The 22750-nt window shown below is 41.6% G+C and overlaps 1 protein-coding gene across 1 annotated transcript in view; it reads left to right on the forward strand.

The window, feature by feature from the left end:
* The window catches only part of LOC138214297 (poliovirus receptor-like), a 167121-nt gene that overhangs the window by 106632 nt on the left and 37739 nt on the right, over window positions 1–22750 (forward strand). Inside the window, 2 exon segments of the mRNA XM_069175784.1 lie at window positions 10737–10849; window positions 15235–15478. Coding sequence (XP_069031885.1) covers window positions 10737–10849; window positions 15235–15478 — 357 coding nt within the window.

Consider the following 22750-nt stretch of genomic DNA (forward strand, 5'->3'; position numbering starts at 1 on the left):
CTCGACGCGTTCAGCTGGAAGACCACCTGAGAACACCGATGCAAACACACGCTCAACTTTTGTCTTTAACTTTTGGTATATCCAGGGAAGGTTCGCTGAGCCTGAATGTTCTCTTTTATCGCCGTCCTCCATCCCTGTACTTGTACAGTCCCATACATTCAACACCCGGGACCAACAGCCACAACGAGACTGAGCCGCTTTAAGGGTTGAAAACCTTGCTCAAGGGCACCTCTGTAGAATTTGTAAAGGAAATAAAGAACATGTCTTGTTCACGTTCCCCAAGACATTTCCAGCCTGGCAAGTGGTCGTTCTCACAGGGCAGGATTACACAGTTATCTCGACACCATGTAACATCCAGAACAGCTTTTTTTTTTTTTTTTAAATCAGACCGTGTTTTCCAGCTTTGAGGGTTGTTCCGGGTTTTACTCATCAAAGATGTCCAGTTAACTCTGGAATCCTGCCCTGTGTGAAGGGCCCATGGACTGTCAGCTTTAGACTAAAACACTCAGAAAGCGTGATTGAATGTGTCTGGTTCGGTGTGCCGAACCACCACGTGACGCATCTCGGTTGATTTATTCGGGTTTTTTCTCAAGATTATTGCCGTGCTGCCGTATAAAGGCACGGCGCTGAAATACAAAGCCGCTGGTGTGAAGCAGTTGTTTTTATTGCTCGGGAACATCATGTCTGAAACTGAGAAACTGAGCTTTAAAAGAGAGATCTGATAAACACAAGATAATGGGTCTCCTGAGAACTTTGTGGTTTTGTTCTCCTGAACATCTGTTACTTTTTTCTGTGAGATTTGTTCATACAAGTGTTTCAGCAAACTTAGCTTAAGTGGTCATTGCAGGGGGATGATTTTCACTTTTTGACAAGGAACATGATGTTTGTGAGATTCCACTATTGCTTTAATCAGCTCCCTTTGAAATGTAGAAATATGAAGTTACGGCTGAATACAAATGCCCACACTATATCGACTTTGTCAGCGTGCTGTTGGGATGTCAGCCGGTGCTGCCGGCTATCCAAACACACAATACATTCAACATTGGGCCTCAAAGATTTTGAGAGAATTACCCATAATTCACTGCAATACAGACAGGATTTTGTAGTTTTTCTAAAGCAGACGACAACAACAAAAAGTACTGACTGCTAAAGTTACATCCAGTAACTACAATTTATTTACTCAGTTCCTGGGCACCTTTGTGATTTCAGGTCAGTGTGAGAATCACGCATGCATTTTTCTGTCACTGAAAGTCGAGCTAACATGTCTGTGCAGAGAAGAAGGTGGACAGAGATGAGTTGATGGACTACTCTCGTGACGTGACTGGAAAGAAAAGCGCAGTAAAAGCCTAAAGTTAAGCTGTCAACGGACAAACCTCGACTTCAAACTGCTGAAAACCAGACCAAAATATCCGTTTTCTTTTTTTTAAAACGCACGCTACCCACAGCTGCACCCCTCCCCTGCCTCCCCCCTCCCCCCCCACCCACCGAGGTGTAGCGGTGAGCATGTTATCGTACATACGGCTGAAATCCGTGAGAGCTCAGAGAGTCCAGAGGGTGGAAATTCTGATTCAGCCTACCTGCTCTGCTGTTTTTTTGGGGCAAGTTTCATTGAGAATTAGGTCACTGAAGGGTAAACAGCTGTCAGCTTCTGTCAGAAATCAGCAGTCGGAAAGATAAGTTGAGTTATTTAGGGACACGACGCACACACACACACACACACACACCACACACACACACACACACACACACACACACAGAACAGTAATGTAAACTGCAGTCTCCTCTTAAGTACTCTGACATTCACCTTTACGCCCACTCCCAGCATCGTGCACACCTCTCCGCCACCTCTCTGTTTCAGCCTTCTTCATTGCCATTTTTATCTGATTTGCATGAATGATATACCTGAACAGGTGATTGTTGAAAGCTATCGAGACGAAGGTGCCCTGCAATTTGTACAGTGGAGCTAAATTGCATATCTACCACTTATTCATTATGATGACAAAGGCTTTTGTGCAGAGAATGATGAACCTTATCAGGCTCTTCATGGTGCAAAAGGTGGCAGAGAGAATGGGAAATCCCGGCTCTGTATTATCAAAAAGACTTAAAACTTGATTAAAGATGACTATATACAGCCATAATTTATCGTCAGACACCAATTACTGGTGAGTGAGCTCTTATTGTAAGACACACACACACACACACACACACACACACACACACAGCACACACACGCACGCACACACAGTGTTCACACACTGCAACTGCGGCATTGCATGAATGCTGTAATCACAACCGAGCGAACGCCTCGCATGTTTAAAATGCCAACTTTTTCAGAAATGAATTCCATCAGAGTTTCTTGCGAGATAGTCCACTGTGCATTTTGGAAATAATGCAGAAGGGATTTTGAAAGGGTTTCATAAGCCCACAGGCCATATCATTTCCTCAGCCCACGGAGGATTATGCAGCACTTCAATTTCAGTTTAAAAAGAAGAAAAAAAAAAATCAGCATAACTGGAGTTAATGGGTTGTCAGCTGACAACACTGGCAACACTGAAAAGCCACCCACAGTGAAAACATGTCAATTTTCAGCTGTCAGCTACCCATTAATGTTACACTGAATTTTATGTTATACTGTTTTGGTCTTTTTAACCTTTGACCGCCAAACCACATACCTATCTGACAACTAATGCTAAAAAATAATTACTATTTCCTTCCTTTTACTTGCTGAATATTAAAATTTGATCATATTTGAAATTGGAAAATCTTTATTGGCAACGTCAATACAGAATCCAGATTTTTGGAGATCCTGCCTCCCTCTCATGTAAAGCTACCTTTCCTTTACTAACTCATATCCATTAACATTATTCTTTGGAGTGCTGCTCAGAAAATGAAAGACACTAAGATGCTTTAAGAATTCATCTTTAATTGTCCCTTAAAAGATTGACTTTATAGCAGAAGGATGATATAAGACATCTCTTGATTTACTGCATATCTTACCATGCAAAAATGGTCAAAATGTCACTGTTGTATTCATGAATACACTTCAGAGACCTGCGTTATCACTTCCTGCTGCTCGTTTTCATCATTTCACTGTCGCATATCTGAAGCTCTTTCCACTTGCACGATGAAAAGGTAGCCTGGAAAAGGCCGTTTGAAATCTCAAGAAGGGAAATAATCACTCAGATCGATTAGCGACAAAGCTAGCTACACTTACACGGTCACAGAGAAAGCTGAAGATGCTTCCAGCTGACAGCCATTTCCAATCCTCTCTTTAAACACCTATAAAACACCCCGTGTACTTCCATCAAACATGTTATAAGAACTTCATCTAATCAGGCAGAGACGAGGAGCTTTCACTGCCAATTACAGGATAATTGGATGTGCAGTGAGACAACAATTCCCGCATTCAACTTTTTGCCCTTTTTTGCACTAAATATGAAAAACTTTATATTTGAGGAGGTTGTTTGGTTTTGTTTGCTATTTTATGTCTTACTAAGCTCAAAGTTTCTTTAAAATATTTCAGTCCCTGAATGTTTTAAAAGAGAGGACTAAGGATTAGAAGATAGTTTGCTTTAATTTGATTCTGGAAGCCCTTTTATTTCTTGATTATTAATTGCCATTCAGAATGTAAATTTAAAGAATAAATATCACTAGATCTGCTCTTTAATCATGAAGTTCATCATTCAAAATCTCTTAATACAATGGAGCAGCCATAATTTACTATATTCTAACTACTAAAATAACATTTAATGTTAACAATTACGGACATTGGTGGTTCGTGATTTTATTTTGGTACTAAATCCTTGTAGCTAAAAAACCCCACAATAATTCTACAATTTTCTGCTTTCGTTGGATGGTGGATTTCCCATTTTGGATTTAATTTCAGCTGTATTAGCATCTTTGTTGTTAAAAAAAAAAAAAAAAAAAAAAAAAAAAAAAAAAATCCTCACACCCATACAGATGCCAGGAGCTGTTGACTGCCAGCTAACCGTAACCGTTTGTGTTCCCCGTGACAACTAATCTCCTCTTTGCTTTCCCTTCGCCACATTGTTGATCAGTGTCCTGTTACTGAAAAGCCGCCGCAAAATGCCACAATTATGAACTGTCAAATGCCAATTACCGGTAATTCAGCTCCCCAGTGTGTGGTAGATGAGACAGTCACTCAACAGCAGCCTTCCTCTACCTCTTCAATTCTAATCCACATCACCTTTGAAGAATTATATGTTGTCGGTTTTTTTTTTTTTTCCCCATTTGTGAATGTCATGAGCGTCACATTTTAATGGATAACGACCTGTTTAAAGGCTGTACGGTGTGTGAAATACATCACGGTGCAAAGTGATTAATATCGCAAACTGTATGACACCTGATTCCAGGAATAAATGGAAAGAATGATAACACGATGAACGGCTGATCAGATTCTCTTAAAAATGGCTCCGTAAAACCACTAAAATCAATATTATTATGTTAACAATGAATCACATGACCACTCGTATTCGCCATTTGCAGTGCCGAAAGCTGTGATTAAAGTTTTCACTGCATAAATAGTTCAAACCTTTTCCACTCCTTGTTATTTGTGTCGACTGCCTAAAGCTCAACATATGCTCGATCCCTCAACACCCTCAACGACAGAAGAAGGTAAACCTGGAGGATAATGATATGACGAGGGGAGTGATTGCACAGTTAACACCTGGAGGTTCTCGGATGTTGTTTGGCTCTTGGATGAAGAACACAGGAATGAATAGAGCAGAACTTATTACTTCGAGGCTTCAGACTCGTTTTAGACTCTCAAGTCAATAAATCGGTTCCTACTTTAATTTCTGAACTCCTCGATGGAGGAGAGAACTTGTGTGTGAAGTGTCCCGCTGTTCTTGTCAGCACGTGTTGTATTTGAATTGTACAACAAGTAGTACCGCCCAAGGACTCTGATTGGTCAACTGTACATTTGGAACGTGCTCAAATCAACATGGCCGCTCATCATTAGAAAATGTCACTCCGCCATCTCCGTGGCAACATTGTAACATCGTAACAATGATTGTAACGCCTTTTATCGTCAGATGAAAACTTGCTGTGAATTTTACACTACATCTATCTTTTTTTTTTTTTTTAATGAATTTAGACTTTTGGATTTTCCAATGCTCCGGAGAACTGTTAGCCTGTTGGGATCGGATCATATCGGCGGCAAGATTGAGCGAGCTAAGCAACTCAGTGTTTCTACGTGTGGTATTTATTCAGTTTGAAAAATCCCACGATCTCCAGAAAGCATTTATTAAAACGAACAAGAACTCGTCTCTGTTGCTAGGGTCGTTACTAAGGGTTGGCCTACTTCCTGGAATACTAAACATTGCATACATTACATAAGAGTTGACTGACGTGATTGATTATTTTTTTCAGTTAATAGTTATACCATGGGAAAAAAGATCGCACTAACAAAAAGTTGTATATTTTGAGAGCGAATACATTTTGATTACATGTTTTATTTAGTTGGCAGAATTACACAAGAGGGTGTGCTTTAACATCAATTTTCACGATGTTGCTAAATATTGCGTAATTCTTCCTGTGTATGTCAGATTAGTTAGTTTACTATGATATTAGTTCTTTGATCAGACAGAAACAAAATTATAGAAATTCAAAAGATAGCTTGTGGCCTGCAGCACTAGTGAAACTAAAACTGTCTATTTCTTTTGAAAGACTGTCCAAGTTTTAAAGAGGCACAAGAACCATCTTACCTCAAAATGTTACTTTTTCTCATGAACCGCTGTTGGCCAACCAGAAGTACATCCAAATATACACTTTACTGTTGACAGTTCAGTCAATAATTTGATGGATGTATAATAGAAGCAGATGAAAAATAAAGGTAGCTGTATCATACACTGCTGCTATGTTACAGTGATTCTGCCCGCAGCAGCTTTTCAAAAGCGTAATTTCTTTCCATGTTATCGTTTGACAGCTGTTGGCAATCACCCAGATAAAAGCTGACATATCTGACTTCATGACAGGCTGACAAAAAAACCCAAAACAAAACAGCTGTGCTTCATTGCCTTCTATCAGTATGTGATTTGGATGTTAATGTGGGTGAGTGAGCACCCCATGAGCATATTCCTCATGCGCTCGCTGCATGCCTGTCGACATGGGGAAGCCCCGCATAAACAGGCAAATGCCACAAGCCTCTAAATGTCAATTAGCTGTTATTCATCTCTGTGGCGCATTGGGAGGGAAGCAGAGTGTAGCTATTCATTTAACCGCCTCCCCTCTTTGACTTTCCATTTATGCTCAGCTGATGCTCCGATCCACGGTGACTTCGACCGACTGCAGCAGCAGAGTGAGCTGCAAATTGTGGGATCGTTGGGCTTGTGAGCATATAATGGAAAGGATGGAACAGATAAGGATTATTGTGCTGCATTGACACCAATTTCCCTGATAGCAGGACAAGCGTCCGTCTGATACGCTTCCAGAAATGACAACGATAACCAGAGTCTGTGATTAAATGTGATTTCACAGGGCAGAAAGTTTGGCCCCAGTAATTGTCTTAACAATCTCGAAAATGTGTTCAGTAAATTTGAGGGAAAGAAAAAAAACCAAAAAAAAACATGAAGACTGAACTGTGGATCAGAAGTCAGTGAGAACATCTAAGTATTAATTTGTTCGTTGTGACTGAGCTTTAGTTGCATTAGTCTGGTTTCTGAGTGGAAGAAAGAAGGAACTGCTGTTGCCATAGTATCTAACTCTGTAGCTAAAAAAAAGAAAAGTGAAATCATTAGGAGTCATTATTGCGAAAACTAAAAGTAGAAAGATTTGAAGTGTAAACGCAGTTTTACTTTCATTTTTCTTTGAGTTACTTCAAGGAAGGGTTTGGATCTGAACCAGCAGCTCCTTCCATTTACACCTTTAAAGGTTGATACGTGGCTGGCAGGATTACTGGAGACTTGGGTGGAAGGTATCATTCAAAATCAAGGTGTAGATCTCAGGAGGTGTGACTCAAACATTTCTAAAAGAGATATTTCTTCGGCAGAGATGTTGGGGTTCATAACACGCGAGCAAAAATCAGCAGCCGAGTCCCTGGTTTGACTCCTGAGCATCCACACCTTGGCTACATGTTTACTTACTGCAATTATTACCAAAATATATGAAGAAAAACATCTTCAAGAAAAAAGAGGTGAAACCAAAAGTTAGTGGACCAATCATGTCTGTTATAATTCCTCATTGATCAGTAAAATATTTCATGTTTAAGTTAAACGAAACTGAACTTTCCTGATTTTCTTCTCCAGAATGGATTGGCTAACACGGGTGCTCGTTCACGACCTCGCCGCTTCATCCGATCCGTTTTTAAGAGATTTCCAGAAGTGAAATGTTCTCGCTGATGGAGCCGGTGGCGTGAGCTATGAAATAAAACTCAAGTTGAAATACATGACGGTGTTCTCGTCAAAATATTTTAGCTGCTAGCTTCTACATTAAAGCATTTTTATGACGTTGCAACCAAGTGTCTCGTGAACTCCAGACACAGGACATCAATTTTAAGATATTTTTCCAGACACGTCTTGCACTACTTTTTGCAAAATCACGTGAACTGAATGTTCACGTTTGAATATAATTATGTACGTGAGCTTAATTAGGTATTAGCTCGGATGCTAAATGCACCCGTCGAAGAACGAGTGGTGACGTTCGTGCGAGCGTGTCGTGCAGGTCTGTGAGTATACAGTAAGAATTAGAAACGTTCTCGTCTCGTCACGCTGAGCCAGTCGGCTCGGTGTCCGCAGGGCTTTCTGCAGTCGGCCTCTGAGGGAATGGATCATTTGTGATGTGATCTCGTGCTCACCTCCTTTTCACTCTTTCAAGGTTTCATTTTTTCCTCCTCATATCTCTTTTTGAGCATTTTCAAACTCTCTTTGCTTCTTTTTATTCCCTCCTCCGGTCTACCTGTGCAGCTCCGTTGCCTTCAGCCTCTCTGCTTCAGTCATTCCTTTAGTCACTCTACTTTTATAAATCTTTATCCTGACTTTCTGTCTGTATTACAGCTCCTTTCATACTCTTCTGACGTCTCTCAGTATTTAGCTTTCTAATCTCAAACCACGTCATATTTCTGTCTCCACCGACCCCCTTTTCTCTCTCTCTCCTTTTCCCTTTTTGGTTTTCCCATTTCTTTCTCATGACTCACACAGAAGAATTCATTGACCACTGTGAATAACACAAAACTTGATGTGGTTCATGGCTGTGGTGAGAGAGAGAGAGTGTGTGTGTGTGTGTGTGTGTGTGTGTTTTTTTTTGCATTTCAGCTTCTTTATGATGAGTGGAAGTTGTGCGTTGATGTGTTTAATTAGGGGAAATGAATGCGTGTGTTTGTGTATGAGAGAAAGTGTCGGAAAAATGTGATGGGAGGAGAAGCAAAGGACAAAAACAGAGACAAACTCTCAGTTAATCACTGCTATTTTGAATGTTGACGGATTGTGGAAAGAATTTGCATTTATGTGATGTGTGTGCGTGTGCGCGCGCGCGCGCGTGTGTGTGTGTGTGTGTGTGTGTGTGTGACCCATAATGAAAATGGATAAATAGTTTGACAGCCCATTGTATCCCTCGGGGTAAATACTGTGCTTCAATGACTCAGTCAGTCTCATATGCACTCACATTACAATGAGATCCTGTGATTTATGCACACACTCTCTATACAGTAATCACACACACACACACACGCACGCACGCACGCACGCACGCACGCACACACACACACACACACACACCGTTAAGCTTACATATGACTTGAAATGCAGAATTCATTCCTGCACACTCTAGTGGACACGTGGATGCATGCACACTGTAAACAACCCCCTGCAGCACACACACGCACACGCACACGCACACGCACACACGCCTCTTTTGTCAGTATGGCTGTTTTACAGCTGATTTGCAGTCTAAGTCCCAGCCAGCCCATTCACCTCCACGCTGCAGCACGTAACATACAGCATTGTCCTAATCAATCCCTCACACACTAAGAGGCTTTTTTCACTGGAACCACCCGGGGGCTAGCTAGCGGTTAGCGGGCGCTTATCCCCCTTTTCTTGTGGAGAGAGCGAGAGGCCGACTCCCCGCAAGAATTTTTATCTTTACAGGCGCAGAGGCTGCTGTCTGAGAGGGCAGAGAGCGAAAGGGAGGCAGAGGAGAAAAGACCTTGGAAGGATTTGACACGGGGTCAGCGGGGGGTTCGTGGCAGGGGTCCGCAGGCGCTGCGTGAGAGCCAGCCAGAGAGCGGTTCAAGGAGCAGGGCGAACGGGCAAGAAAAGGAAAATAAAGAGCAGCGGCCTCATTTTATATTGAAGTTACTAAATTGAGCATCAAGAGGTTTGATAGGGAGACTCATTGTGGCAAACTGATTTGATTGCAAGGCATGAACAATCCAAGACTCTTCAAGAAAATGTCACTTGCAGCCTCGTATGGTTGTAAATGAATGCTGCCAAACACACTGGAGCTGCTGGACTCCGACCAGATTACATTAAAGAAGGATTACAAGTTCTCTGTTTTGCTCCCTCGGATACTTTTCTCTTTCGGTTTTTCTTTCTTATTCCGTTTGGGACACTTTTCTTGTCTTTGTCTGCCTCGTGATTACGAGGATTACAAGTTCATTAAAGTTAAATTCCCTAAAAAATAATACAGCGACAACAGAGCTCACAGTTTGAAAACAATGTTTCAGAATACCTTTTTTTTTTTTTTTTTTTAACCTTTTTTGCAAAATTTCTCTTGCTTAGGGTTTCCTGCTGTTTTTGTTGAAAGCCTCAAATGCATTTTTTGATCCATCACTTATATTTGTCGAATCCATCTGAAATCCAGTGGAAGTGTGGTTCTCCTGCAGAGTGTGTCTGAACACACAGACCTGACCGCAACAACAAAAAAAATAAGGTATCATAGCAGCACGGTAACAATTTTTTTTACAAAAGGGTAAAAAAGAAAAGTTTAGGTTCAAAGGAAATCATGCAACTTGTAATTTGTGTCTCAGCAGAAGACGACGACACGCAGTTGAGTCAGTCGTTGGCAGAATAAGAAAACTAATTCCACCTGTCCAATTCAAACTCCGTTTTCTGACACAGCCCGCAGGTCAACAAGTAATGCAGTGTTGAGGCTCTGCTCGGCTCCGACCACGCGCCTTTCATCTCTGTTGAAGTCTGAAGGCGGAGGGGCAGCTGCTCCGGTTTGTTTTGGTGAACCCGCGCCGGCCCGGTTGACCGTCACCGCGCTCTTTAATGCTGCTTTTCACGCTTAAGCAAAGAGTTCCGGTTTGTCTTCCGCTAGATTGCGAACGGATCAAAGGAGCTGCCGCCGTGTTCCTGTAGGCTCGCCCCCTAGCGATGCCTCCTGGTAGATGAGCTTTGCTGTAATGAGGAGGGCCTAACTGAAGGAAGCTGGCTAAAACTACTGCCTCGGGCTTCTTATCAAAGATTTGTTTTCTGTCTCGCTCCTTAATGAATGAACTTGTTTCTTTTCTCTCTCTGTCTCCGGTCCTTCTCATTGCCTTTCTTTGCGTTTTCTGTCATCGTTCATGTTTTACCTATAAAGGAGGTCGATTCTCCCCCGTTAAAAAAATAGCTAATTTAAATAACACTTGATGAATCACAATGTTTTATGTCTTGATATTCTCTGTTTTTGTCTTTGTTCAAGTGCCCCTTTTGGGTTTTAAAACAAACAAACAGAATCGGTTTCTGGATGATTGCATAATCTCCTCTCCTCTTTGTTTCCCGTTTGCCTGCCTCCAGGTCTTGGCGCTCAGAAAGTGCGAGTCGACGATGAGCTGGAGGCGTATCCCACAGAGTCTGTTGATCTCCGTTGCCAATTCATCGATGGAGGGGGGCTCACCAAGCTCACACAGGTTGGCGGATAAAAGACAACATGTGTTTTGAAGATGTTTTTTTTGGAAGTACTGATGCTCAGAATGTAAAAAAGCAAGACTGACAGTGTAATGATGCCTAATGGTGGGAAGCCAATGGAAAAAAACATATGGGGAGAGGGCAGGTTTATATGAGGGTCAAACAGGTGAAACACTCCTCCATTATATTTTCATTCTGCAGACAAGATATGGTATAGAGACTGTTTATAGATATAGACAGATCTGTAAATCCCAAACTGTCTCTCTGAGTACAGGTTTCCAACTTTTTAAGCATATTTTCAACATAAAACTCCCCCTGAGTGGAATTGCCAAAAATAGTTGAAATATAGAAGCAAATGACTCAGGTGGAAACATTAAGATGTTAAAGCAGCATGTGATTTAAACATCCACTGAAGCTTCTGCTCCACTGGAGGGATGTGAAATGTCCCCTACAAGGAAACATCAGAGTTGTGATCAGTGGTGTGAAGAAGACCTTGAGTCACCTTGCTCAGTTAAACACATGAAACATTTCCATAATATTTTCTGAATTTTTTTTTTTTCTTTAGTTGTTTGAAGTTTGGCTGGCCCTCTTTTAAACATGCCTTCCTCTTCTGAAATGGTTTAAATTGTCCTATCGGAAAAGGCCCAGCTCTTAATATTTAGATAAAAGTAGCAGATGAATGAATGTTCTTTTGCATATTTTACACATTCAAATTATTTACTAGCCAGCACAATGTATAAATTAGCATTCATCAAGCTTAGAAGATACTTGAAAAATAATTGCAGATTTATCCCCTTAAAGGCATTTAGATAAGGAGAGATCATTCGGAGTGGAAAACAATATATTGAAGTAATGACAGTTTGACTTATACATTTTGGCGGTGAGGCCCTGAGAGGTCGCTTCGTAGAGCGATGTCCCAGATGGATGTAGGAGACAGGACAGGATCCCATTGGAGCCTAGACGCTGGAGGTGATGGAGTGGAGTATAGGGATTTCAAAGTTTGTGTTAATGTAGCACCAAATAATAACGTAAGACATCTCAGGGGACTTAAAACAGGAACCCAGCAAATCCCACAAGAGTGACAGCTGGAAGAAAAAATTCCTTCTTAACAGGAAGAAAAACCTCCAACAGTGGGAAGTAAAATTCCCTTTTTAACGGGCAGAAACCTCTGACAGAACCAGCCTCAGAGGTGAGCAGTCATCTGTCTCGACCGGTTGGAGAGAGGAAAGAATACAAATGACTGAAGGGAACTTTGATGGAGATTCCCTGCAAACCAGATGGATCAGGTGGTGATGGGGAGGAGGAGGGTTGAGCATCAGGAAGCCTGAAAGGCACAATGACAGTATTACGATGATATTTAAAGAACAGGGATGAGAAATTGAGCAGCCGGCAATTAAAATGCTCATTTCATTTGAAGAATACCGACCTCTTCAGCCTTTCTGGAAAATAGATGATGAAGAGGAGGAAACAACTACGTTACAAAAACTTAGACAAGAGTATCAATATCGATGTCCTTTGTGTGTTCATTAGAGAATCAGCCTTCGCTTTCCACAAAGACAGAAGGAAACACATCTCTATTATCCATTAAAGGTGTTCATTGCCAGTTTTTGAGTCACTTTTGCAACCCTGAAGAAAACACACAAGGTTTGCTGATGTGTTGGTGGCTTTCCTGCTTATATGTTCACAAGATGAAACATGGTAACAATAACACTTTGCAGCTTTTAGAAAGCTAGCACTACCTGTTTCCACTTGCGTGTAGTCTTTCTCAGAAAATAACACGTCCTGGACCTCTGTGTGCTCAATATCAGAAATGAAATTGCAAATATACAAATCATCCACAACATCAGAGGACTTCTGTTACAACGCTGTTAAAAACGTCAGCAGTTTGTCAACAAAGAACAAGAAGGAGCGACTTTAGCTAACAACACCGAAATACCTCTTGGGGAAAAAATTTATTGACTTTGAATTCAATGAGAGAAGTTGAATGAGAGTCTATGGAGCCGGAGTCTTTTTGGAGCCAACCTCTAGTGGCCCTCGGTGGTATTGCAGTTTAAGGCACTTCCGCATGTGTCATTTTTCAGACCCGGAAGCTCCATTTACTTTTATATACAATCAATGTTTCAAACACCAAGTAGACTACAAAGCAAAATACTATGAGCTGTTTGCGAGTTCAGTTTGATCCTATGGGATCTGCACCCCCCCCCCCCCCCTCTTCAGTTGTGGATGGAATCAATAGGTAATTTGTTCACAAACAAAAACATGTCTTGCAGAAGGGCTAAATTGCCCTCGATGATATTTCCCCGACAATCAACAGCTAAAGAAGGAGTCCCATCCACTAATTTGTGAAACTAAGTTTCCCCAATGTGGGATTAATAAAGTCTAAGTCTAAGACGTCAGGGTTACAATCCGTCTTCCTCTCCGTAACCTTCAACCCTCTCTCCGCTTTCTCTCTTCCTTTTCCCGGCTGTCATAAATCTAATAGATGTTTGCTAAATGTGTATTGATGAGCTCTATTCCCTCTCCTTCCTGGTGCACCACTTTAGCCAGCAGTTTGTATTGGCTGTCACTTTGAAAATTGCAGAGAAAAACTAAATCAATTTGGTATAACATCACAGTGTTCTCTCTTGTGGTGGAGTCTCACATGCAGCCACAATAAATATCAATATCTTTCACATATCAGAGCGCTAACAAAGAAAAAGCCAGTAAGATTACTCCCTTTCAAATTATGTTCTTTTAAAATAGTAACATGGTCCTTGAAAGATGTGTTCACAAGTCAGTCTTACCCGGCCTTTCATTTGGTCCTGTTACAGATTCCTGGCTTATTATTCACACAACTTTAATTGAGTTTGACATTTTTCCATTATGGGTGAAATTACCTCCGGTTTCAAGCACTGCAGATGGCAGCTATGTATTTAGAGAAATGTCAGAAATTATGGCATGTATAAATATATTTATTCCAGTTTATTAATTTAGCAAACAAACTGCCAATGCATTAATCATGATGCCAAAACGATGGGAAGTTAGTAATTGTAGTCTTCTCCAATTACATGGGCAACAATTGGAGTTGCAGCAGTGACAGCAACCATTGACTAACTGTATATAAAAGTGGGCGTAGCTTCCCGGTCTGAAAAATGAGGCCGATGCGAAAATGCCCTAAACTGCACTACCACCGAGGGCCACTAGAGGTCGGCTGGAGCTTCCGGCTCCATAAACTCCCATTCAACTTGTCTCATGAAATTCGGAGTCAATAAAATTTCTACATGAGTTATCTCGGTGTTGTTAGCTAAAGTCGCTCCTTATTAGTTTTCTGGCGGTCCATCTGGAAATAATCCCATCATTTACGAGAAAATAAACTTCAAAAAGCTGTGTTTTCGGGGGAGAGGGGGTTGTTTGATTGAGAGGCCTGTGGTGCAGTCAGGTTACGGCTATCAGTGGTCGGGACGTAGTATCGTCAGGTTTCTAATCAGATCAAGTCAGATCCACTGCTCGCTCCCCCCATGTCGCCCGAATATGGTCACTTCCTGCTCCAAACTGCTCCGACCTAGCAAGATGGCGCCGGCCAAAATCTGAACTCGGGGCTTCATAACTGCCGTTCACAAACCAACGGGTGACGTCACTGCTGGTTGCCTCTTGACAGCAACGCACTGCTCATACAGCCTTTTTGGATAATTTAAAACTCTTAGCAGCTGGACAGCTGCAGTTTTTGGAAAAACGCTGTTTTTCCTTGATGTCAACTTGGTCTGAAATCTGAACACAGACATGTTATGTATATTTTTAGATTCAGTATGATTTACACTTTCTGAGGATTACCTTTGATATCTGCTGTGATTAATCCTTATAAATAGATAATCCAAAAAGGATGCCTCCAACTCCAGAACTTGCCTGTTAATCGGTATTTCAATTTCAAAGTGATGCATTGTTAGTTGTCTGTACATACATTGAGACATTACAAACATGCATTGCTTGTAGCTAGTTTTAAATACTGTTAATAGGGTCAATTCTCCAGAATGTAAACAATTATAAGTTATAAATTGGGGCTCATTTTAAAGCCTACGATGTAAGTTAATATATTACAACATTATTAGTTTCCTGTTTACTTCCCCCACCTCCAACCAAAACTTTATGGTTTTTGGGAGGAAACAATTTTGTTAATTATGTCAGAAAGAGGCTTGCAGTGTTGGTCTTTGAAAACCTCCTCATTAGAGCATCTTTCTTGACAGAACTGCTAACTGTTCAAGAACCTTGTTAGTCTGAATCTGAATCAAAAGTAAAATTTCTTACACAACGTCCTTGTTGTTGTTTTTTTAGCTGCACAGCTATAAGTTACATAAAATAAATGAGTGGAAAAAAAGTAATGGTTGTTTTTCACATATTCTCCTCCCAACAGGTATCTTGGATATGGGAACCTGTTGACGGCCAGAGAGACAACATTGCTGTGTACCACCCGGTTTACGGACAGAGTTTCCCCAACTTGTCCTTCAAAGAGCGAGTTGTCTTTCTCCACAACAGCCTGGAGAACCCGTCCATTAGGATTAATAATCTGAGCATGTCCGATGCCGGCCGCTATACCTGCGAGTACGCCACCTACCCGTCTGGAAACGAGCAAGGGACGACCACGCTCATCATGCTCGGTGAGTAGAGAGATGCCACAGAAGCCACAAGCATTTGTATATTACAGATATAGCTGAGATGCAAAGAGTTAAAGCCCCAAAAGGTCAACGGGATTACCGCTGTTCTGCAGAAGAGAGCCGCGAACGAAACAGTCCTTCAAAAGCTGTTCTGCTACATCAGCCTTGACAAGCGCCCGCCCGGCCATCTGCTTATCACCGCGTTCTACAAAGGAGCTTCTCACTGCACCCAGAGTCTTAGAAGAGGCAATTTAAAGTATTTGACGAGTATTCTCTGGGTATCCTCCGGTTACATGTTGAATGAAAAAACAAGAAAGATGGATCGCCTCGTAAGACTTTGATTGAGATGTGACGCTGCAAGTATCTGCCTTTCATACGTAGACGCTGTTGATTTACATCAATGTGTGGATATGGTTTGATCAATCGACAGTCTACGAGATACGGAGACGGGCATATCTTATTATATATTTTATCTATTTTTAATCTTCTATTTATTTTTTATGTCGCTAAGAGGACTGCTGCCAAACAAAATGTCATTGTGTTTATAAACAATGACTACAAAGACTCTATCTAAAATCTATTGACAATGCATAAGCAGAATAGATTCACTTAAATAGTTGGTGTTTATGTATTTTCAAACAATATTTGGGAGTAATTTGGATTTATGTTGGGAGCTGGGTCAAAGAAGAGTTATTCAGGGCGGTGAAAAAATGTCAGTTTTTCCTTGATATGTTTCATAGACTTGGCCGACTCAACATTGTATTATCATGATGACTAATTCAGTATGAAACGCCGTATTACAGATGCTCTATGGTCATTAGCTTTGATGCCAACACGTTGTCATTCCTGTACACAAACGCAGGATCAACCTCTCCTTTGACCTCTATGACTTCTATGAATACTTAGGAATTTCACTTTAATTGGTGTGAGGTCTGTTTTGGCAAAATTACTGAATTAATTACTCGTTGAGGAGTCTTGACCGTGCTAATCACACGAAGGTAATTCATATAATGTCACCATAACCTTGCATTCTAGAAATCCGACTATTCTTGTGCATGTAAATGTGCCCGATCTCTGCTAATGATGAAATAATAATTAATAGTGAGTCATTTACTGCAACCTTTACATCCAAATCACATCAACTGCGGCATAATACGAGGTGTGAAGATGTCAACGCTGTTTCCCAATGCAGGTTGGATCTCACTCTACATCGGCATATCAGAGGAATGAAAAAAGGAAAGAGGAAAATTGAGACATTTTTAAACTAGACGTGTCTGCCTAGCAGGGGATTTTGAAGGGGAAGTGAAGGGAAAGACATGAGGCAAAGATCCTGAAAATGTCAGGTACATGTGAGTGCTTCAGAAACACGGGGAGGTCAAGTTATTGTAGATTGATCTGGTAATTAGGCAAATTGAGTCGTCATCGCTGTGAGCTGCAGCAGTTCATGTTAACAGCTCATCAAGGCATCTTTACTTGACATTAATAACCACGCACCTCTGAAGCGTCAAATTACATCACAAATTTATGATATACATCGGGGTTTTTTTGGTGACTGTGACTTTTTTTGAGCACCTCATTATGTCCAGTGTCTGTCCAGATTAACTTCAATGAATCATAAAAATCCTTTTAAATCCAGAGTTTACCTGAGAAGTTTTCTTCAGACTTATTCAGGGGTACATTCAAAACGGGATCTGCTATAGCTTAGTTTTGAATGGCGGCAGATTGCCAAAGTATGAATTAAAAAAAAATATGTCAGACTTTGAAAACCACATCTTTGATTAAATCTGTATGTTATGTAATTAGGAAGACATTAGATACTGTAAATACACTTTAGCGCGGTTTAAGTCAGCAGGCTGCACCACTGCAAACATTTACAGCCGAAGATCGTGAAATGTAAAGAAATGCTTAAAGTTACCGCAGTGTCTTGGATTTGAAACTGAGTGGATGTTTAGTCGCTGTTAGCAGGGGACACATCCTGTTTGTAATCTGAGACAGCTGGTGTTATTCATCCGCCCACATGTCCTCTCGTTTGCACTCCACGTACAAAGGAATCAGATGCCGGAGTCTCTCTCTTGCAGTCGACAGCGCCGAGGAGGCTCCGTGCTCGAATGGGAATAACAACAGTTCCCGTGATTGTTTCGTAGCGGTGCCGTGCTCACACGATGGTTATGGCCCATAACATCAGTGCTTGTACGATAAAGACCTCATGCGTTGAGCTCTCCTATCATAGCGGGGGGAGGAGGAGGAAGGGAGGTGAGCTGAGATTACAGACTTTTGAATTGAAACACTGCATTTACTGACTGAGCGGTTTAAAGCAATCTGCCTGGCGCTATCATTCTTCGCTGCTCAGGGTGAGATGTGGGAGAAGTCTGAGCCCAATTCCACAACCTTTCATTTATTGGTCGAAGTGCAATCAAAGGAGAAGCTGAAAGAGTTTCTGGATTTCGGAAAATAATTGAAAGCATGCTTCCTGGTGTGGAGACGCTGTGTAGTTAATGTGTCAGTGCCTCCAACGAGAGTCTATGGTTCCTTTATCTTTTATATACGTGGGTAGATCAATAAGTTTCAAGGCCACTGCTTGTGCATGTGCACGGAGGACAGCACCCTGACGTGCACGGAGCAGGAGAAAGATATACCCCTCATGAGTAACTGGTACAAATGTCGTCACTCGATCATCATCAGTTCCTGAGTTACACTGGTTTTTGTGAGCGGTGTTCCGGGTGCGTCTGCGGTTTCTCCGTAGACGTCAGATTTAGTATCAAACTCTAGAAATCAGCAACGGAGACTCTTACAACACTTCAGGAGGGCTGAGACAATGAAGCGACGAGCCTGAAGAGGTGTTCTTTGACATTCACGTTTCCGTCGCTGTCCAAAACTGAAAATAACACATCAGGTCAGGTTTTTCTTTGACATTCGAGAAGCTGTGTGCCGTGAATTCATCCCAGGAGTGTCGGAGTGAAACCGCGGAGCTCTGCTGGGACCTTCTGAGGCGTCTGAGGAAAAACGTCGAGTTCAGATGACCCAAACTGTGACGACGGCACGAAAGTTTCTCACCGACAACAACACAATCGTAGCTCCTCACCACTTCTACTCACCGGATTTGGCTCCCTGCGAGTTCTCTCTGTTCCCCACAAACTTTGATGTTCGCTCTCTGTTTAAAGTTTCAGCTGCGTAAAACATCGCAGACGCACCCAGAACACCGCTCACAACAATGTATGTAACTCAGGAAGTGATGATGATCAAGCAACGAAATTTGCACCGGTTACTCATGAGGGTTAAATCTTTCTCCCGCTCCGTGCAGTCTCGGAAGTTATTGATCTCCCCTCGTATAGAATCGTAGCCGACACACAGCCTCTCCTGTGAGTCACTGTGGATGCTCTGTGCTGCAGGCAAACATTCAGATAACGTCATTACCGTGCCGCTGTTGTTGCAGCCAGTTCTGTTCATGGAAAGAACTGTTTTACAATCCTTTTCATGTGTTCTCCCAGCTGGGCCAGTAATCACCCCCTCCCTCCCCCCCAAAAGTTTACCTTCACACAACAATACAAAATCCACGCTGGACTTTTGCTTACAGAGAACAGTGCACACAGGAGATGCAGAACTTGGCTGTCTTGCAGAGAAAACATGGAGAGATACTTGCAGATGGATGTGGACTAAGCCTCCTAAACTGCCAGCTGTTGGCACCGAGCAGAGGTAGACTGGGAAATACCTGCTGGAAAGCTCACTGACTTGCCTTTTGTCTGCAGTTGATGTAGCGCCAAGCTATCTGAAACAAAGTCTGCTCCATGCAAATGCACTTGGCAAACTAAGTGCTTCGAATTCACTGGAAAACAGTCGTATTTCACCTTCCTGGATATAGGATCCATACGAGCCAATCACATTAGACCTTATTGAATTCACAACTGCTGGCTGCCAATCATATTACATCTTATTGGATATAAAACTACCAGCGCCCGGATCATATCACAACTTATTTAAGTACGAATACATAATCCTGACAGCCAATCGTATTATGACTTATTGGATACAGCCCCACTGCCGGCCAATCTTGTTACCACTTATTGGGGTGTGAATAAAGAATCACTCACTTGGCAGTGAACGATATCATATTGTCTTGGATGGGGACCATACAGAATGAATGGTAGCCAATTACACTGCAGGATATTGGATATAGTGTGGCCAGCAGGGCAGGAATACGATTGCAGGTGAGGGAGAGTGGAGATAAGTAGACTGTTGTAGGTGTGCTTACGTCCTCACAGTGGAAAATTCAACTCATTGTTTTGAATTTGAAGAGGGAGATCGTAGCTGTCCAGCGGTTAAAGGGGTGGACCGCAGACTGAAGGGTCACCGGCTGGAGTCCATTTACAACACAGTGAATAACTGGCAAACTGAAGTGTGGTTTCTAAAAGAGATGTTTCAGTGCCGGAGCTGACCTTGTTGGACTGAGCAAAGTGGCAAATTCTGGCAAAGTAACAGTGCTGATCATAGACTGTTTATAAAAATGGATGGGAGTCCCATTCAACTTCTCAGGAAATACGAAGTCAATACATTTTATTTCAGAAGTTATGTCGGTGTTGTTAGCTAAAGTCACTCCTTCTTATTAGTTTTCTGGAGGTCCATCTGAAAATAATCCCGTCATTAATTAGAAAATAAGATTCTAGCAGTCGTGTTTTTGGGGGCGTGTCTGTATGATTGACAGGCCTGTGGTGCAGTCAAAGGGTGGGTGAGACGTAGTATTGTTGGGTTTCCAATTAGATTGATTCAGAACCCCCCACCCCCCCACCCCCCAACTCACCCAAATATGGTCACTTCTGGCTCTAAAATGCTCCGAACTAGCCGGATGGTTTATTCTACCTTTTCTTTCAAGCCTGTATTATGGTCCGTGTAGAAAAATGGTAATATTATGTCACCAGTTAAGTACATGAAACACCACACTGTGAAAAGTCTTCAGGTGGTGAAAGTAAAGTTAGGATGTTTTAATTTGAAAATAATGCTAATCATAATTTGTATTTATCAGTGACATCATCCAAAGTGCAGAAAAGGAAGGATCACAAATCAAATCAATATTTGATCTGACTTCTCTTTGAAGGGACATTTTTGCCACTTTTTGTGTGGATGTACAATCAGTGTTGATGGTAAATGTAGACAGTTGAAGCATTAAGTTTCAACTGAGAGCTTTTTTAAAAATGTTCTTGCTTGCAAAGCTGTACCTGCAATGCCTACATGTACCAGGATGCATTGCATGCAAGCTTCTGATTCCTGATTTCTTTAAATGCATCTACAGGATGTTACAAATTCTCCTCAGCACACTTGCGCACAGTGTCTAAGAGTACTTGGCAGAAAGGTTGTTGCAAGTATCTTGAAGAACTTCACGCAGTGATTCTGTGGATTGAGGAGCAAATTACTTATTAAGATTTGTCAGTAAACCGTTTGTTTTGATTTGTGAAATGCATCAGTTCAATGCAAGAGGAAATAATCTCATGTTGCCAGATGCAGCTTCCACATTGCAAGTTTGGTGCAACAGGTCTGCTTCTGAAAAACAGTCTTCAGTCTTCCTGTTCTTAATGCAGGCGATTCATTGATTCCAGACAGTGAACATATGGCACTAAAATGCTCTTTTTCTGGTCGTCATTTTTTGTTCAAACATTCTTTGGTAGAGCACTATGACCCTGATAGATCCATTCAGCCGCTCAGTGACCAGCAGCAGGCTGAATGTGGTTGTACCGGGCAGCTCCCAGATGGATGAATATGCGTAAGTGAGGAATTGGATCTCGCACCTAAGAAATCGTGTGTGCAAAGCAAACCTTCCCTGGACGAATAAAGGTTAAACAGATATCATAGAGGTACTTCCTTTGGCCCAGCAGGACAGCGCTCGGTGCATCTAATGTCTCAGCACTGATGATGCAGCACAGACAGCACTAGTTCAAAACATTTATCGGTGTTTTCACAAATTCTAATCTTATTTAATTTAAAATATCTGGACTTCCAGACATTGTTACTGAATTTCTTTCTGGCAAAATAAGATAACTTAAACTGAACTGAGTTTTCATACACTAAAAATGTGTCAGTCAGCAGATGCACCAAAACCACAATAACAAATATTTTAGTGTCTCAACAGCCGTGGTGAATTGAAAAGGTATCCCGCAATCTATTCTTCAATTGTTAAGCAACAGTGAGAAGGTAAAAAAAAAGAAGAGAAAAACGCACCTGAGTATATATCTGCCAACAAGAAGTACTGAATCAGTCAAAATGCTGTTAAATGTAGCAGCTCAAAGAGTCTCTTAATGTGAGGCCTCGGGGTGCTCTCTATTTTTTGCCCTCAGCTGAGTTCAGAAAGTCATAGTCAGTTGTTTACATCTCTTAGTTTTTGTATAACAATAGTGGCTCAGGAAATGATTTATTTATTGGATATTAGACACTTAGCGAGCGCTCTCGAGCTTAAATGAGCCAAATTCATGTCAAGCTCAAATTAATGTATTTTGTCAACATTTCAAGCAGCCAATAGTTGTCAGAACATCACACACAGCAGAATAATTGTAGTATAAACTCTCCCTGAGTTTCTTGAATATTCATGTGTTGTGAACAGTCGAGGAGAGCCAAACAGATGTTGTTGTTTTTTCCCAACATTGTCTGGAAATATTCAGCAGCGGAGTGTCGAGTCAAGAGAACATGTTTACAAACCTGTGCAGCCGGTGAGACATGAATTCCAAAAAAATTTAACAAGATCCAGAAGCCTTTATAGATTTTTGGCTAATATATGCAGCAAAGTAGAAAATAAAAAAATAAAAACATCACTTGGCTGCCCCTCATCAGGGCATGGCAGTGAATAAATTCATGTTTAAAGAAGGAAGAAAAGGAGGGAAGTTTGATATATGCCACCAGCCAGAGCTGCTAAATCCCCTCTGCAGGCTCTGTTTCTGTTATCAGACATCATTTGTGATCCCGCTTAATATTAAACCTAGCTGGTGTCTGGTGGCAAGTTGTATGTGATGTTTGTTTACATTTTGCACACGAACAGGCTAACAAAGCCACAGCTCCGAGGGTCTCATCAATGTCTTCAGAAAGTTGTTTTACCGGCCGACATGGACGTCCATCGAGCCGGAGTGAGTGTGCCTGAATGTGATGTGCTCATAGATGCTACTAGCCGTAACCTGACTGCTCCACAGGCCTGTCAATCAAACAGACACGCCCCCAAAAATCCAGCTTTTTGAAGTTTAATTTCTTAATTTCTTTTTGGAGCCGACCTCTAGTGGCACTCGGTGGTATTGCATCTTA

Source organism: Embiotoca jacksoni, unplaced genomic scaffold (assembly GCF_022577435.1).
Source record: "Embiotoca jacksoni isolate LCO1_2020_lvr unplaced genomic scaffold, fEmbJac1.0.p SCAF_7, whole genome shotgun sequence".
In the NCBI taxonomy this organism is placed as follows: Eukaryota; Metazoa; Chordata; class Actinopteri; family Embiotocidae; genus Embiotoca; species Embiotoca jacksoni.